At 40.7% G+C, this 19,727-nt stretch overlaps 2 protein-coding genes across 4 annotated transcripts in view; one reads left to right on the top strand and one right to left on the bottom strand.

Annotated features, from left to right (window-relative positions):
* The window catches only part of HID1 (HID1 domain containing), a 26,621-nt gene extending 22,933 nt beyond the window's left edge, over nt 1-3,688 (bottom strand). The window contains exon 1 of the mRNA XM_075177877.1: nt 3,474-3,688. Coding sequence (XP_075033978.1) covers nt 3,474-3,539 — 66 coding nt within the window. The 5' untranslated portion in view covers nt 3,540-3,688. The remainder of the gene's footprint in view (nt 1-3,473) is intronic.
* On the top strand, nt 1,556-19,727 carry CDR2L (cerebellar degeneration related protein 2 like). Of its 3 annotated transcripts, none has more exons than XM_075177881.1 (7): nt 1,556-1,656; nt 4,998-5,116; nt 7,547-7,659; nt 10,651-10,799; nt 11,275-11,439; nt 13,452-13,722; nt 16,677-19,727. In XM_075177881.1, the coding sequence occupies exons 2-7, from the start codon at nt 5,038-5,040 to the stop codon at nt 17,262-17,264; spliced, it is 1,365 nt and encodes a 454-aa protein (XP_075033982.1). In that variant the 5' UTR covers nt 1,556-1,656; nt 4,998-5,037; the 3' UTR covers nt 17,265-19,727. The 3 variants fall into 3 exon arrangements, with proteins under 3 accessions (XP_075033982.1, XP_075033981.1, XP_075033979.1); XM_075177880.1 differs by lacking the exon at nt 1,556-1,656 and adding an exon at nt 3,758-4,195; XM_075177878.1 differs by lacking the exon at nt 1,556-1,656 and having other exon boundaries at nt 3,759-5,116.

Genomic DNA, 19,727 nt, shown 5'->3' with positions numbered 1-19,727 from the left:
AAAGAAGTAAATCTGGTTAAGAAAAAAGAGGCTAAGAAGGAAATCGGATATAAGGAGGCTCAGGAAAAAGGATCAGAGTTTGTATGTATCAGGGACAATACGTTACATCTACGAAAGGTGGAATAGTGAGAATAAAGACTGAGAATAACGAGCTAGTGTAGCTGCACCTGACAAAAGTAGAAGTAGAGTCTGACAATTACAGACCAGCGAGCCTGACATCAGAAACAGGAAAGTTACAGGAAACACTTAGCTGAAAGAAAATACAATGTAGAATATATTAAATCCAGCAATTTACAAGATCCCAAGCAGCATGGATTTACAGGAGGAAGATCATAAACAAATATAAAGGTTGTTTTATTGCCTGAGTGACTAAGGAAAAGAGATCAAGGAAGAACCATAGATGTAACTTATCAAGTTTTTAGTAAGGCCTCTAACGCTGTCCCGTAGCAAAGACTGATAAATGAATTGGAATACTAGGGACTGAATACAACAGTAGTGGAGGGGATACGATATTGGTTTAAGTATAGACGACAGAGGGGAGAGGTAGAGAGACTACTGAGGAGGAAAGGGCTCTATCAGTCATTATTTCAGGTGACTTAAAGGCAGGCAATGTAATAAAGTAATGGGGAAACATGCCAATCAGATGTTCGTTTGCATATGAAAGACAAAAGGCGGTGATAGGCCGTTGGCGAGACCTCACCTAGAACACTGTGCTCCGTTCTGGACACCATATCATCACCATTCATTTATATAGCGCCACTGATTCCGCAGCGCTGTACAGAGAACTCACTCACATCAGTCCCTGCCCCATTGGAGCTTACAGTTGAGAGATCGAGAGAGAGAGAGAGAGACTAGGGTCAATTTTAATCGCAGCCAATTAACCTACTAATTTTAATAGCAGCCAATTAACATACTCCGGGTGCTTCCTCCAGAGCTCCCGGAGGAAACCCACGCAAACACGGGGAGAACATACAAACTCCACACAGATAAGGCCATGGTCGGGAATTTAACTCATGACCCCACTGCTGTGAGGCAGAAGTGCTAACCACTTAGCCACCGTGCTGTCCTATCTCCAGAAGAACATAAATAAATCAGGCAAAGAAGGACAACTAAAATTGTACACCAGAAAGATTAACAGGAGAGGCTTAAAGACCACAATATGTATAGTTTGGAGCAGAGAAGATAAAGGGGGTTATGATAGAATCTGTCAAATGTATCAAAAGTTTTCACAAATATAGGAATAAAGCATTCTACAGGGGAAGTGAAATATGGGAACATAAACAAAGATAGATTAATCATCATTTATTTATATAGCTCCAGCAAACTGTAATAAAACAATACTGGGTAACAGACAGACAAAGGTACGAAGGCTCTGCCTGCAGGCTTACAATCTTTGGGAATAATAAAGCACAATGTAGACGAATAAAGAGTGCAGTTTTCACCCTGTGGTCATTTAGAGTGGTGACGTACACATTACACACACACACTCTTTATCAGAAGTCTGCAGCTGCTGTGCAGCTTAATATTCTAGATGAGTAAACAAAGGTGGAGGTGGAAGATGTGTGCAGTGGTTCAACGTAGGCCGAACTGAGCTTGCCTCAAATTATCTGCTGTAGGCCAAATACAGAACAAGACACTGGTCGATTTACAATGCAGGTATGGAAGAGAGTGAAACCTACTTAACCTATAAGTCAAGGCAGATCTGACCTCTGAGGTCTATATAGTGACTGTGGGCACAAGATAAGATGTTTCAGCTGTAGAAAAACTTGTTCTACAGGTCTCTCCTCCACAGTGTGTCTAAGACTAGTGCAACAGGGAAGGTGAATTATAATAGGTTGGACGGAAGAGTAACAAGGAAACAAGTCGTCGACCAAAACAAAAAAAGAATCAAAGAATTTGCAAGAATAAATATTATTTTACCTCTCATTTTTTTTATATTATGACTGGCAGTACCCAGGCATTATGTGGCCCCCACCTTTCATACTAATATATACAAACTCTAATTGTGCATTAGGCTACAAGATCATAGATTTAATACTGGACATATATAAAATACATAAAGCTGTATGCCTGCATATGTATTTCATGTGTTTCAAGAATTAAATACCTCATATGGTATATGTAAGTGGAAGTTCTACTGCAGTGATGGACAACAGGCGGCCCTTTGAGCCGTCCCCTGCGGCCCTCAGCTTCTTCATGCTTTATTGGTAGATTAGCTTGTCATAGCTTGTAACACTTGTATAAAATGCCTGTTGATATGTTATTACAGATAGGTGTCCATTTTTTGGATTAAATGTATTCTTTTAGCTTGTTACGGAGATTAAGAGTAATGTACGTCCTTTTGAAGGTTGAAGGGCCATACCGCTATCCATAGTTTGTATGTCCACAGTTGTAGTTTTCTATAAAAGCTGCAACTTCAGGTAGGTACAATATATTATTATCTGATAGTTTTGAATGCAATACCTGCAACAAGTGATATAACATGGTCAGCAAAATGTTTTCTGTGAAATTTCCCCATTATCAGTAACATAGTTGTAGCAAATGATCTGTATACCAGTTCCTGGCTCCTAGAAGACTAATCATTTATTCTTCTGGGTAATTTCGCCCCACGTACCAGAATACAAATATTATAAGCCAAGAAGAATGATGAAGACTACAAACAATTATAGGGGATGCGGAAATGATCCACACTATAAAATATGTCTGTCTGGCCCTGAGGTAACGTGGCAAGTAAGATAACAAGAGGCCTGGTACCTAATCCTTTAGATCTATCACAATACATTTTTTGTATATGTAGTATATAAAATAGATAAATGGAAGTAAATAGATAAATGGAGGTTCAGCGTCTTTCTAACTCTACTCATAGCATGTATGATGTCACGGTCTTCTATGTATGTTCTAGCGGTAGATTGTCCTAAAGAAAGAACACTGCAACATTCTAAAACATTAACCTATTCAGACTGAACATTTACCATGTATCAGTAATTATTGTTTACATATACATAAAATATATACATAAAATTATATATATATATATCTATATTTTAAATGCTGTATTTAAAAATCCCTAAGTGGCGTCCATCCTTCGAGAAATATATATATATATCTATATATGTTACACTCACAGGACTTTTGCAAATATGTCATTTAATGCCTTATTTATTCAGAAACTACAGTTCACCTTGGAGAATACAGTACACAATGTAAAGTGTGTGTGTGTGTGTGTGTGTGTGTGTGTGTGTGTGTGATAGATAGATATATATATATTATGTACATTTAAATTGGTAAAATGTATTTATTTATTTTAGCCATAATATACATATTGTATATTGCTTCCATACACTGACATTACACAGTATCATACATGTGTATAAATAGGAGGCCCCCATATGTTACATGCACTGACACCTGTACTGTGCAGGTGAAGGTGCAGGTGAAGGTGTGGACTCCGGCTCGGCCCCTCCCCCCGGTACCTGTGTCTTCGTTGTCAGCTGTATGACCGCCTTCCTGAAGTTGAGCTTAGTGTCGGAGTTCCCCATCCCGGTATCCGGCCGTGCGGCCGCCTGATCCCGGCCCGGTCCGGATCCCGATCAAATCCGCCTGCAGCAGCTGGGGAACCGGATCCGTCACCCTGCGGGTATAGCCACGCCCCCTCTGCATGCGTCATCACTGCTGGTGCGAGTCTGTCAGCCGCCCTCCGCGGGAGACCCCGCCCACGGTACCAGAGACCCCGCCCACATTACAGCTCGCTCTAGGAGGAGGCGGTGATACTGCAGTGACGTGTATATATATATATACACTGTACATGTGTGTGCATTACATGCCTAGTCATCCTATACATACGTGCACTAGGGCCTGTACACATGGCCCTACTGAGGCTGTAGGGATGCAGCAGCCCCGGATGATGCGGGGAAGGAGGGGACCGACCCTCCAATCAGCGGCCACTTGTAGGATGGGTGGGCGGGGCTCGGCCGGTCCAGGTCCAGGCCCAGGGATGTGACGGGATGCTACGGGGGGCACCGGGGATACAGGACTGGGATCGGGAATACCGGGGGACTGGGATCCTTACAGGCCGTGCTACCGGCGTCACTAGCAGTCTCCGGAACAGACCTAGCCAATAGGGAAACAGGGGATCTAGGAGATCTGTGATCTAGGGATAGCTGTGGATCACAGTGGGAGGGGGCTGAGTGTATATGTATGTAGTGTATATATGTATGTAGGGTATATATGTATGTATATATATGTATGTAGGGTATATATGCATATAGTGTATATCACAGCACCCTACACCAGTGCCACACACTACATGTAAAACAATAGTATTTTGCATTGACAGCCAGCTTCACATCCACACTGCTAGATCAGGTATAGAAGACACTGAGGTACTATTGTGGCTTTATCCATACTCATAGGGCCAGTCCACCATCATAGATCCTCAGTATCAGGGTTGGAGTCATTGCCTGAGACGGTGTTAGTGACATATGTCATAGTCACAGAAGGCCTATGTGATTGAGGCAAGAGGATCCCACACATAGTCAACGTGGGATTGGAAATCCAGGGGCAATTAATAAGAGATACTGTTGCACAAGACAGATCAGGCTTTGTATGCATCAGTATTACATTTGTGACATAGAGAGGTATTGGATCTTGTGACATAGGAGTCTGCATAAAAGCAGACTATGGGCAAGTCCAGTCTGGGTTTACTGGTTAAATAATTTCAACATAGAAAACAGGTAATACATACAGCATTTGTAAAAAAATTGCTACAGTTACACAGGTAACAACCAAGGTCATAGAAGTAGAATAAATAGTGAGCAAGTTATTAGTTGCACAACAAAACATAGGTTTTTACTTAAGGCTGGAGAGAAATGGCAGATTGCAGATAGGACAGGGGAAGTTTTATGATAGGTATATGTGGTCTGCACTAGTACTACTGCTGCTCTGAGGCATCGATCATAATTTGCTAGCCTTGTAAGGTTATCCTATTATTTACATAGCCACCATCTGTAGTAACTGTTCAGTTATCTGGCGGGACAAATGCTGGGAGCAGGAAGGATGGAAGAGTTCCACAGTGAGGAGGATGAGCCCTGGTATGATCAGCATGATCTGGAGCAAGGTAAGCGATAAATGTTAATATACTTTACTGATAAAGTCCATTGTTACATAACATTATTGTCCTACTAGGTTATATGGGACAAACTGGATTGTTATTAGTAATGTTTATATGTTGGATTGTTATTAGTAATGTTTATATGTTGGATTGTTATTAGTAATGTTTGTATGTTGGATTGTTATTACTAGTAATGTTTGTATGTTTGATTGTTATTAGTAGTAATGTTTGTATGTTTGATTGTTATTAGTAATGTTTATATGTTGGATTGTTATTAGTAATGTTTGTATGTTGGATTGTTATTAGTAATGTTTATATGTTGGATTGTTATTAGTAATGTTTGTATGTTGGATTGTTATTAGTAATGTTTATATGTTGGATTGTTATTAGTAATGTTTGTATGTTGGATTGTCTGTTATTAGTAATGTTTGTATGTTGGATTGTTATTAGTAATGTTTGTATGTTGGATTGTTATTAGTAAGGTTTATATGTTGGATTGTTATTAGTAATGTTTGTATGTTGGATTGTTTCTAGTAATGTTTGTATGTTGGATTGTTATTAGTAATGTTTGTATGTTGGATTGTTTCTAGTAATGTTTGTATGTTGGATTGTTATTAGTAATGTTTGTATGTTGGATTGTTATTAGTAATGTTTATATGTTGGATTGTTATAAGTAATGTTTGTATGTTGGATTGTTATTAGTAATGTTTATATGTTGGATTGTTATTAGTAATGTTTGTATGTTGGATTGTCTGTTATTAGTAATGTTTGTATGTTGGATTGTCTGTTATTAGTAATGTTTGTATGTTGGATTGTTATTAGTAATGTTTGTATGTTGGATTGTTATTAGTAATGTTTGTATGTTGGATTGTCTGTTATTAGTAATGTTTGTATGTTGGATTGTTATTAGTAATGTTTGTATGTTGGATTGTCTGTTATTAGTAATGTTTGTATGTTGGATTGTTTGTTATTAGTAATGTTTGTATACAGTGTACCAAAACATCACAGAACTCCAAAACACACAATAATTAGCACTATGGATAAGAATATATTGGACTTAGGAACATGGAAGATCTACCTGGGAACCATTAAAGTTGTGCATCTATAAATAATTGTACAAACACTAACAGGTAAGAAAAAAGATCAAAGATAGGATTACAATTTAATTGTAATAAAAACCTGAATTCTTTTTGAAAGGGCAAACAGAATGTACTAGAAGCATTAGGTCTATAAGGCAGTACTTACTCTTGTAAATGATGTAAAGTGCGTCATTGTATGTGTAAGCCTGTACTTGGGATCACTTTATATGCAACACCAGATGCAATGCAAAAACAGCTGTACAGCCACAGATTGTCTGATCAGAATATAAAGCCACAGATTATGCCCCGTGATGAGCTCATAGCGCACTGACAGACTGTGATAAGAGACGCATTGTTTCTTTATTGCAACAAATCTGTCCCTTTCTCTGTGTGTAATGCGTGTGGTAGAGATTTGTGTGTGTGACCATCCTCTGCCCCAGTGACAGCATGCATTGGTATGGAGATATACAGGTCAAGCACCGCAGTAACCACAACAATATGGAGATCAGCCAAAGGAACACAAACACCTGAAATTAATTAGGAGTGATATTCAATATCCAGTACTATGTTTAAAGTCATTTTGGGGGCCCAGTCGACTGCCATAATGCTGGGTTTCCTGCTTAGATTTACATAGTCTTATATTACTTTAGTTTGTTTTTGTAATTGTACAATTAATTCAAGACTTTATATAGAGGGCATTTGTCTGACTGGAATGGAAAATAAATGTGTCTTGTACTAAGCTCGAGAAATCTGGATCTGTCTGTGTCTATGTGATGCATATACAGTCATAGTAGGGCAGCACGGTGGCTTAGTGGCTAGCACTTCTACCTTACAGCACTGGGGTCATGAGTTCAATTGCCGACCATGGCCTTATCTGTGTGGAGTTTGTATGTTCTCCCTATGTTTGCATGGGTTTCCTCCGGGTGCTCCAGTTTCCTCCCACACTCCAAAAACATACTGGTAGGTTAATTGGCTGCTAACAAATTGACCTTAGTGGGCGGGTGGGTGGATGTGTGTGTGTGTGTGTGTATGTTAGGGAATTTAGACTGTAAGTTCCAATGGGGCAGTGACTGATGTGAGTGAGTTCTCTGTACAGCGCTGCGGAATTAGTGGCGCTATATAAATAAATGGTGATGATGATAGTAGACTAATGTAAATACATAGTTTTCCAAATGTATTGCACACAGCAGGCGATGCTTCTAGTCATAGATTGTGCAACCGTGCTCTTTGCTATCAACCCCTTTGCTGCATGGGATTTTACATAGATAAATATGGTACCAACATTCCTTATAATTCACTGATAGTAAGTAATAAGTTAAATCTAGTGAACTTTTACATCTTATTCTTACCCCCACAGACCTGCACCTGGCAGCAGAACTGGGGAAGACACTCTTGGAGCGCAACAAGGAACTGGAAGTGTCTCTGCAGCAGATGTACCTGAGCAACGAGGAGCAGGTGCAGGAGATTGAGGTATTGAAGCATTAACTAGAACTGTCCCATATTCCAGGCCTGGCCAACCTGTGGATCTCCAGGTGCTCTGATACTACAAGCCAGGGCCGTAACTAGGGCTGTGCGACAGGGGTGACCGCCCAGGGCGCAACGGTGAAGGGGGGCGCAATTTAGGAATATTTTAGGTTAATTTGGTTAAAATTGAGGGCTAGGGGGGCGGCATTTGTCTTTCTCGACCAGGGCGCTAGAATTCTAAGTTACGGCTCTGCTACAAGCCCAACATGCCCTGACAGCTATCAGCTAGCTATCTAGTGGCAAAGCATGCTGGGGCTTGTCGTTTCACAACACCTGGAGAGCCGCAGTTTGGCCAAGCCTGCATTGGCCAATCTGGGAACATTTGCTGAAAAATGAAAAAAAGAGTTCCTGCTTTTGTACAGTGCACCTTAATATACTTATTGCACATGAGGTGAATGTGTGCTTCAATGGCTATTTATTACCTCACAAACAAATGTCATTGGTATATACTGTTGTTCTCAAGCTCCACAGCTAATGAAGGTGTCAGAGTCCTGTGGTAATCCTGAAGTGGAAAATGCCCTGAGGCCTTATCTTTTCTGCCATTTCGTAAATGGAATCCAGTATTACTTAATGAACATTTCATCTTGCTTTACAATATTGTTGTTTTTCTAAAATGTATCACATTCTTGTTCATATTATGCTATGTATTCACCTAACTCAAAAGGGGTCTCTGTTTTAATGAAAAAGCCAGTTACACTTTGCCCTTGAACGGTCCGAATTGATTCACATGGTAGATACGTCTTTGTGTGGGCCGTTTTCAATGCCTCTCCTCTTATCATTTTGGCCATTTATATACCACCTCCTTATACTAATGAAACCTTCACGAAGCGTGCTGCCTTTATGGCATTATCACCAGATACACCAGTAATTTGCTTGGGGAACTTTAATAACTCTTTGGACTCAGACTTGGATATATGAAGGGAGGTGTCAATGGTAGATAGTGCAAATGCATCTCCTTTTGCCAAATTAATCTCTGAAATGGGATTAGGGATTAATCCCTTAATGGGCGAGGGATGTGAATTGGTAGCTATGTCAAAAGGATACTTTGGTACTAATGCTCAAGCTGCGACCTCATGCCTTCTTTGGGATTATTTTAAAACATTTGTAATGTGCACCCACATAACCGGTATAGCAGGGCTTAAATACTTTTCCAAAACAAAAAAAAAACCTACTTGAGCATTCTTGCTGTGGGTTGGAATGTCTATAATAAACTTAATGTACGAAGGAAGCTAGGAGGATAAGGATAAAGTCTAACTCTAATTCAATATCCCTAATAAATTATTATATAGATACTTACAGCTGTGCCAAGCTCTGTGAGCTCAGTGCGGAGGCGAAGTGTCCTTATTTAACAATACTCTACTGAAGAGTTTTCTTTGTAATGTGGACTCTCGTAAAATGATTGACTTAATTACTCTATGGTTATCTTTTGCCACATGTATTACGGGAGAGTCTCACGGCTTTGAGACTTAAGCTGGGTGCACAATACAGGTTTTTCACCAAATTATCACACCGCTCACAGGATAAATTGTTACAGATATCTCACTGAGAAAAAATTTCTGTAGTGTGTACACAACTTTAGATGGAGACAGACAAGGAGTTGGATCTCGTGTTGGGTGGTACTAAAGATGCTACATCCTGTGTGAAATTTCCAAAAATATACTTTTTTATTTTGCTTATGGTTTACCTCACCCCTCAGAGATTATATAGAATGGGAAGGAGAAACAACTCAGGCTACCTTAAATGTGGTAATGCCAAAACTTAATTTTGGTATATGTTGTGCGAATGCCCTGGGATTCACAAACTCTTGGGGCTAGATTTACTAAGCTGCGGGTTTGAAAAAGTGGGGATGTTGCCTATAGCAACCAATCAGATTCTAGCTTTCATTTATTTAGTACCGTCTACAAAATGATAGCTAGAATCTGATTGGTTGCTATAGGCAACATCCCCACTTTTTCAAACCCGCAGCTTAGTAAATAAAGCCCTTGGTATCCGTGTAGCATGTATTTGTAGAAGAGGTGTTGATGTCCCGCAAATGAGTCCTGGAGGTATGTATATTTACTAAACTGCGAGTTTGAAAAAATGGAGATGTTGCCTATAGCAACCAATCAGATTCAAGCTATCATTTATTTAGTACATTCTACAAAATTACAGCTAGAATCTGAATGGTTGCTATAGGCAACATCTCCACTTTTTCAAACCCTCAGTTTAGTTAATATACCCCCTGTAGTGTGTTTATTTTGATTATCTGTGGAGGAGAACCTGGGTATATATACATTTAAATAAATATTTAACCTGTCAACTCTGACCAAGGGCATCATAACACGTACACGGTTGGCAGGGGCATCCCCATGTTTTTATGATTGGGTAGCCATGGACAATGACACAGCCAGTCATGAAAGTTTCTACTTATACTAGTAGGAAATGTCTACAAAAATACCAAAACATTTGATCATAGTGGTCCAAGTCACCATATGTGATCCCGTCTCAGGAGAATAAGCTGGATTGAGTGGATTTAGGGTTTCCAGTCCTGCACAAAATCAAAATCTTTACAACATGTGTTTTATGTTTAATATAGTGTCGATATGTATTGTATGTGTTTTTAGATGTTCCATGTAATCTCCATATCCTCTCCTGCACTAAGGCTTTATTAGTCATATATTGCCTTAGCTTGATTGTTTGAAAGTGGTTGTAATATTACTGAGAAAGAGTTAACTGCACTAGAACAATGGTACCTAGTTAATTTGGTTCAATAAGTAGTCAGTTATTAGTAGAGGGATGTTTTTGTTGTGCGTGTTCTGTACATTTGTTTGTGTTTGTTATTTGAAAAACCTTTCAATAAAAACTCGATTTAAAATAAATACCACAGTCTACAAAACTCAACCAGGAGTGGTGAGAAATAGATGGAACTTTATGTTTGAATACTTTCTGCCTCTTCAGTACCTGAGTAAACAGCTGGAGATGCTGCGCCAGGTGAACGAGCAGCACGCCAAGGTGTACGAGCAACTGGACACCGTAGCGCGAGACTTGGAAGTCACCAACTTGCGACTGGTACAAGAAAGCAAAGCGGCTCGGCAAAAGATACAAAGGTGAGCAAGGAAAGGAATCGTAATGGAGAAGGAATTGAGAAAAGGTTGCGCCTCAAATAAGAATGCCACTGAAATGTTAGCTTAATAATCGTCTATCAACAGAAGAACCATGAGGTCCCATGTATGGTCCACTCCATTGGCATCTTACTATCAGCGGTCAGCCAGAGTTACCTTTAGAGGCACCAGCAGGAGTAAGTAACCCCTAAGGCAGTGACGGCTAACCTGTGACACTCCAGGTGTTGTGAAACTACAAGCCCCAGCATGCTTTGCCAGTAGATAACTAGCTGATAGCTGGCAGAGCATGCTGGGACTTGTAGTTTCACAACACCTTGCGTGTCACAGGTTAGCCATCACTGCCCTAAGGGCTGCGGGTCTCGGGACACAAAAAGAAACAGTGGGCAAATTAGTTGGAAAAGAGGGTGGAATCTGCCAGTTAAACATTAACATAAACCTCGCTTTTCATCTCTGTTTCCAGTCTAACAGACACTATAGATGGTTTACAGAAACAGGTAGAAGATCTGCAGAGACAGGTCGAGGAGCTGCGTGGTCTGGAAAAGGTACGAGTCCGGCGGGAAAAGAGAGAAAGACGCCGCACTATCCACACCTTCCCCTGTGTGCGTGAACTGTACTCCGGCAACAGGTGAGTGCAGGGGTCTGAGTGGGCAGCAGATAGTCAGAGTAGTACAGCAATAATGGGAAGGGGTTACTTTGACTTTGCTTTGTCTTCCTTTACTGGACAAATATCAGCAGCAGCCGCTATTTATATAGCGCTACTAATTCCGCAGCGCTGTACAGAGAACTCACTCACATCAGTCCCTGCCCCATTGGAGCTTACAGTCTAAATTCCCTAACACACACACACACACAGACACAGACAGACAGAGAGAGAGAGAGAGACTAGAGTCAATTTGATAGCAGCCAATTAACCTACCAGTATGTTTTTGGAGTGTGGGAGGAAACCGAAGCACCCAGAGAAAACCCACGCAAACCCTGGGAGAACATACAAACTCCACACAGAAAAGGCCATGGTCGGGAATTGAACTCATGACCCCAGGGCTGTGAGCCAGAAGTGCTAACCACTAATTAATTGTCATATGTGTAATCCTTTAAAAAAAAAAAACATTTAAGGAACAGGATAAAAACAAAAAAGTAGTTTGTTCATTGTAGGAATTCCTTGCACCTCCTCCTCACTCCCTCTCTGGCACGTGATGGGTGGCACTATATATAGGGCAAGCAACCTATATGCATGTTCATACACTTGCCCAGTGCAAGCAAGTTTTCAGAGTTAGCCCTATTTATTAAAGCTTGCAAAATGCACATAGTTTTATATCAAATTTGAACAATTTGTTTTTAATAAGATGGCTTTTGTAATTGTTGCTTTCTATACAATATATTGGCATTTACACCTCTTATAAAATATAGGACTATTGGAAGGAATTGAGGAATTATTGGGTTCCTAACACCAAGATAACATGAAATATCCTTATAAGCACAATAGATAATGTGCTATTTCATTTAAGCATTAAGCAGATGTTTTTCCCTGGAATCGGCCGGTACTGAAACCAATCTGTTCTTCCTTAAGTTGCTAATGAATAGTAGAGTAAAAATAACTTCAGCACCATACTCTCCCTTCCTCAATAAAATGTGGCACTTTGTTTATCTACAACAGTTCACTCACTCAAAGAGGTCCCTCATTGGGCTTCTCAGATCTACTTTGTAGCTAAAATTTTATATATAATCGATTCTTAGTACACATTAGTATCTTGGAATTGGGGCCCCCAGGGGTCATAGCGTTGCCCCCCCCCCCTCTTCCCTCCCTTGACTTCCTAACGTCCTTTGACCTAACAGTCCCAAACACACACCCTTGTGACTCCATTTTCCATTCATTTAACAACCCCAATATATGGTTACAACTTGTTGGTTGTGTAAGCTGTTTATTTGTTTATGTATATGTTATCATTTTGATCACTGGTACCTGTTATATATTTTTTTTTATTTTATTTTTCTAAATTTATTTTAAAAACATAAATAAGGTTCCCGAAAAAAAAAAAAAAAAAGACTCGTTGATGTAGCTTTGAACCCCTTCTGTCCCTTGTTGGCCTCACTGGTTATATTTCATCATCACCATTTATTTATATAATGCCACTGATTTTGCAGCGCTGTACAGATAACTCATTCATCAGTCCCTGCCCCATTGGAGCTTACAGTCTAAATTCCCTCATATACATACAGACAGACAGAGAGAGAGAGAAAGACTAGGGTCAATTTTGCTAGCAGCCAATTAACCTACCAGTATGTTTTTGGAGTGTGGGAGGAAACCGGAGCACCCGGAGGAAACCCACGCAAACATACAAACTCCACACAGAAGGCCATGGTTGGGAATTGAACTCATGACCCCAGTCCTGGGAGGCAGAAGTGCTAACCACTAAGCATTTAATTCACAGGTGTACAATTAATTCTAACGATGCACTGTTAATACAGATATTCATTTTCAGGAGTTTATACATATACTAGAGATGGAAATGTAGCTAACACTCATTCAGAGGTATGAAAAATGTGGTGTCAGGAAACAATATTAAGAGCATTTGTATAGTCCTGCATTAATGTCACTTGTGCACTATCTTGTTGATGTTCTACACTTTCTGTCCACAGGTACGATGACACGCTCACCATGCACGCGTCCTGCCTTGACCTGTCACAGAGACCTCTGCAGAGGGAAAATGAACGTTTGCAGAGTGCAGTACTTACCCTACGAGCCCAGGTAGCAGAGGAACGTCAGCGGAAGGAGAGGGCAGAGCGGGAGTACCAGACGGTGGTGCAGGAGTACGCTGAGCTGGAACAAAGAGCCTGTGAGATGGAAAATTGCAGGTTACGCATAAAAGAACTGGAGAATGAACTACAAGAATTACAGCAAATGAAGCAGGTGATTGTGACGTTATTCGTGGAGGGAGAATTCACCATATTTATACAGAAAGCAGAGCGCATATTAATTATCATCATTTATTTATGTAGCGCCACTAATTCCCTAACTCACACACAGACTAGGGTCAATTAACCACTCGCATCAGTCCCTGCCCCATTGGAGCTTACAGTCTAAATTCCCTAACACACATACACACACAAAAAGAGAGAGAGACACTAGGGTCAATTTGATAGCATCCAATTAAACTACTAATATATGGTTACAACTTGTTGGTTGTGTAAGCTGTTTAATTGTTTATGTATATGTTATCATTTTGATCACTGGTACCTGTTATATATATTTTTTTATTTTATTTTTCTAAATTTATTTTGAAAACATAAATAAGGTTCCCTAAAAAAATAAAATAAAAGACTCGTTGATGTAGCTTTGAACCCCTTCTGTCCCTTGTTAGCCTCACTGGTTATATTTCATCATCACTATTTATTTATATAACGCCACTGATTTCGCAGCGCTGTACAGAGAACTCATTCATCAGTCCCTGCCCCATTGGAGCTTACAGTCTAAATTCCCTCATATACATACAGACAGAGAGAGAGAGAGAGAGAGAGAGAGACTAGGGTCAATTTTGCTAGCAGCCAATTAACCTACTAGTATGTTTTTGGAGTGTGGGAGGAAACCGGAACACCTGGTGGAAACCCACACAAGCATGGGGAGTACATACAAACTCCACACAGATAGGGCCAGGGTCTGGAATCGAACTCATAACTCCAGCGCTGTGAGGCAGAAGTGCTAACCACTAAGCCAACGTGTTGTCCAACTGATGAAATAATATTGTGCATGTTAAAGGAGTCGACACTCATTGGCCAGTTTTGCTTTACTCAAAGGCTTTTTTGTGGGGTAGGGTATTGATGTCACAGTAGGTTATGTGATTCTGAGTGCGTCTTTATGCAAGTAGAGGGCCAGTGTCTACCTCATTCAAGGCAGAAAAGAAACAGTTGACTATCTTGGGTCCTTAACCCTGTGAAATTCAAAAAAGGGGCCTGATTCATTAAGGATCTTAACTTGAGAAACTTCTTATTTCAGTCTGCTGGACAAAACCATGTTACAATGCAAGGGGTGCAAATTAGTATTCTGTTGTGCACATAAGTTAAATACTGACTGTTTTTTCATGTAGCACACAAATATCAACTTTAAATTTCAGTGTACAAATAAGCTATCAAGTATCTGTGTGCTACATGAAAAAACAGTCAGTAACTTATGTGCAAAACAGAATACTAATTTGCACCCCTTGCATTGTAACATGGTTTTGTCCAGCAGACTGAAATAAGAAGTTTCTCAAGTTAAGATCCATAATGAATCAGGCCCCTAATCCTTTAATACTATGATGGAAGCCCCAATCCCCAAAGATCCATGGATATTCCTTCTTTCTTATCCTCCCCAAAATATTTCTAGATATTCCAAAAAAAATGACTTATATTTTGGCTGCGGCCAAATCTGCAAACAAGTTGACGTCCCTCCCCTCTCTGCGGTATGTTGTAATCATGGAAAAGATTACATATCACCTCCATGACAGACCACTAAAGCATGGGCCCCATGGCCTTTTAGGGAAGATAGAAATGCCTTTCTCACCCCTAACACCTCCGCTTGAGTGTCTAGCACCTTTCTTCCAACGTAGCCAAATCCATTGATTTTAGAGGACAGGTTTTTCTCTGTGCCCTGGTCCCTCTATTCACTAGCACCCAATAACTACCCATGCACTCCCTCCCCACACTTTCCCATCATATCTTCCTTTATCCCCTCTTGTCCTTCTATATGTTTTGAAAACATGGACCTTGTGCTGTATGTTGTTTTATTATTGTATCATTACACTATTTGCAACTGTTACTTATCCATTGAAAATAAAAAGTTTAAAAAAAAAACACATCACTGATTTTTGCTTGCACCCCATAGAGGTACAAGTTAATTTTAAGAAAATAAAAAGTCCCTAGTACTATAGTGTCAAAGAGAACCTACACCCTTCCATAATAGCACATAGAGCTGCGGTGAGAGGGAACTAGTGGTATATGTGTGCACAGACAGAAGCATCTGTGTTCATAGCAATACAGCAACCTCTTGTAGTGCTGTCTGCAGGGATATAGGTTGCAGGAAGAAAACAGTGCACAGATTTGTGCAGGCACGGCCAGCGGTAACGTTTTCAAAGCTGTCTTTGTGTCTCAGGTTTAATGTAATATTCACCCTTGCTGACTATACCTGTTTTTTTGGAGGTGAAATTTAACTCAGCCCGTTCCTTTATAGCACAATCTATTATCATCATCATCATCATCATTTATTTATATAGCGCCAACATATTCCGTAGCGCTTTACAATTGGGGACAGACACAGTAAACTAGTAAACAAACTGGGTAAAACAAACAAAGAGGTGAGAAGGCCCCGCTCGCAAGCTTACAATCTATGGGACAATGGGAGTTTGACACATGAGGTTAAGTCTACATTTTGCATTTCGGCCCAGTCAGACTGCAAAGGTAAAAGTGACTCATAAGCTAAATGATCCTGTCACACAACAATGTTGGTCAGGGGGTAGTTGTCTTGTATGAAATTGTGTAACGGGTGGTAATAGGGTAATGTAGTGAGGTTAACAGGGTGGTTGAGGAATATTATAAGCTTGTCTGAAGAGGTGGGTTTTCAGAGAACGCTTGGAAAGTTTGTAGACCAGAGGAGAGTCTTATTGTGCGAGGGAGAGAATTCCTTAGAGTGGGTGCAGCCCGAAAAAAGTCCTGTAACCAGGAATGGGAGGATTTAATGAGGGTGGATGAGAGACGCAGATCTTGTGCAGAACGGAGTTGCCGAGTTGGGAGATATTTTGAGACAAGAGAGGAGATCTACTTAGTGTTTTCTGTTTATGTACATATGAAATATAGCCTGTGGTTAATTGATTTCCTCCTATGTCAACACAGGTGAAGCGTTACCTGCTGGGTCAGGGGGACAGCCTTTCTCAGGCATTGCTGGAACCGCTTAACAAGACTCCAGAAACGGATGACCCAGAGCCGTTAAACGGGGAAGGTGACCCGAGCAGGAACCAGACAGCCCCAAACTCAGCTGTCAGGAAAAGCTGCAGCGATACTGCCCTGAGCGACATTGTGGGCAGGGACGCTGCTAGCCGACACGAAGGGAATTACACCCTACATGCCAACAACACGAGGCGGCGTGGCATGTCCATCCTACGCGAAGTGGACGAGCAGTATCACGCGCTGCTGGAACGCTATGAGGAGCTGTTGGCCAAATGCAGACGGCACGATGACAATCTTTGCCATGCGGGAGTGCAGACTTCCCGCCCGGTGTCGAGAGACAGTTCCAGTAGAGACCTCCCGGCAGAGGAGGTGGAGCCTGAGCGGGCACTGACACTGCAGCTAGAGGCGGCCGACCGGAGGCTGGAACAGAGTCAACCAGAATACAAAGCCCTATTCAAAGAGATATTTAATCGTATCCAGAGAACCAAGCAAGATATTAATGCAGGGAAGGGGCCAGTGGGAAGTGACACATAAGGGGTCCAGTTTACTTTACAGCCCTCCTCACACTAACACCTGCATTCCGTCTTCTCCACATAATTCCTTTCAGAGAACTTATTCACACTCTCCCGAAATGCTGGTTACAAACTCACTGATGCTATAACACTCCTAACTGCTCATATAATAATAATCCAACGGCAGATCTATGTAGCCTGCTTATTGAAAACGCCGTTATTGGATTAATATGCACACGGATCCATGCATTAGTCTTCACACCTATACTGTATTTATACTGCTATTAGTATAGTCATGGCTGGATTTATCAATAGATAAATTCAGTAATTCTCTTGCCCCATTTAATGGGTAACACCACCAGATAGGGCACTAATAGGGGGCGCTATTCAGTCACTGCTGAAGCAAACACACTACATTTTGACAATGGCTGTATTTTCCGCAGATTGACAAGGATTTCTTCACTAGATATATGCATAACTTTAATTGTTTACTTGCACAGACATTGCATTACACAACATATAATATGCAATACAGGTATAAACGATGATGTGCCCTCTCGCCATATGTATCTGTGCACAGGTATTGACATAAAAGGTACTGTACGTGGTCCAACGCTAAGACGCACCTGTCCTGTGGGAAGGTTTCTGGATGAGTACTAGGTCCCTTGCTCTAGCGTTGGCTGTGTTTGTAGAGCTGGTCTGTACTCCTATTATTATTCTGAGTCTGTCTCTGCACTCTGCTGCTAAGCCCATAATCCTTTTTCCTTTATGTGACTGCGGCCCTCCCTACCAAACCCAGGTTACTTTTGAATACTACAGAAAAGAAAAACACTAAATGACAAGGTCACAATGACATAAGGACAAGACATTTTCTTTAAAAAAAAAACCAACCAAAAACCATAATAATATAAGTGGATGTAAGCTCCATCCAACGATGAACAGGGCCTAGAGCCATTTCTTTGTTCCTGGACCTGTGACATAGTGCTGAGCATCTATCAGACCACCACAAATATCGGAATACTGCTGCTCACTAGGGACCATATGATCACAATGTGAAAGCCATGCTTCCAGCACCTTAGGGATTCAATATACCATGCCATAAAGGTGCTGTTGGAGCCCAAACTTGTATGTTCTGTTGTATTACCTGTCTTAGCAGAATTGTGTGCTTTGCATACACACTACACTAGCCAGGCCCCTATAGGCATACATTCCAGTTGGTCTTCCCTCACTTTATGTATACACACATCTCACACTTTATGTATACACATCTATGCTTTGTAATGAACTCCTCAGCAAGAGATGGAACTGCACTTATAGATTCCCAATACTCAGGTTCTGTCATGCCGGAAAGCCATCAGGCAATGAAAAATGATGTAATGTGTCTCCGTGACATTGATTTACTTTGCCTCGATTTGACCATCTTCTCAGAAGCGACCTCATACTATTATTTGCCCCACACATACTTGTGAACATGTCCTCTGCCATAGCATGATAAAGTTCTAGGCCTGATTTCAATACTTGTTTTCTAAGTGTAATAACCTGGCTGAATGAATTCCTTTGTGTTAAATATTCTGTTTACCGAGTTGAATTAGGAAACAAGTGTGAAAAGTTGGCCTAGATTGTCATCACACTGTGGAATAGTGGAGATTGTCAGCTACGAGCCCAGTAGTGATCTCAGTCAGCTTGTGCGTACTGAACTCCTTCAGTGTTGGATGGAGTTATAATAAGACCAAGGAGAATGTTTTCATATATGTTTCGATAATAAGCAACTTGACCTGTTTTTACTACAAATTTCCCAGGGATTTGACATTGCTTTATTCTATTTCACATAACACCCTTGGTAAGTAATAATCAGTTTAAATGCTGCCACTTAACCACCTGAAGTTGGTTCTTTCAGGTACAGAAAGGAAGTCTATATCCCTTTGTATTATGTGAGCCTGTATGATTGAACCTCAGGAAGTAGGCATTATATTGGATGGTCTTAGGCTGCAGGCCTTCTCTGCTGAAGATAGCATGTGAAGAAAGTAAAATTCTATGGGGCATATTCAATTGTCCGGATTCCCCGCTGCGTTAAAACTACTACCGTTATTACGGTAATAGTTAGCTGGATTTCAGCTCGCAGCTTAGGGAGCTGCGAGCTGAAATCCAGCTAGAAAATTACCGTAATAACGGTTTTTACGCGCACTATTACCGTAATAACAGTAATAGTGCGCGCCGCAAGATTTTCGGCGTTTCTGCCGACAATTGAATATGCCCCATTATATGTGCAGAATTCTCAGGTTGAGGGAGTTACTCCCCCTCCTCCAAATTAGTGACACTGGAGGTCAGTATTAACCTTATCCCTATTGTATTGAACTGGATTAACAGTGATATCTCAGTATTAGCCTCAAATAAGCCATCTTGTATATTGGCAGTAAAAGGGGCAATTTATTTACTCTTCTATTTAAAATTGCTTTATTCTTAAGGTAATAAATATTCTAGCATA

The sequence above is a fragment of the Mixophyes fleayi genome, chromosome 6 (genome assembly GCF_038048845.1).
Source record: "Mixophyes fleayi isolate aMixFle1 chromosome 6, aMixFle1.hap1, whole genome shotgun sequence".
NCBI lineage: Eukaryota > Metazoa > Chordata > Amphibia > Anura > Limnodynastidae > Mixophyes > Mixophyes fleayi.
The sequence above is the reverse complement of the archived record's forward strand: the minus strand, read 5'-3'. Positions and strand labels throughout refer to the sequence as shown.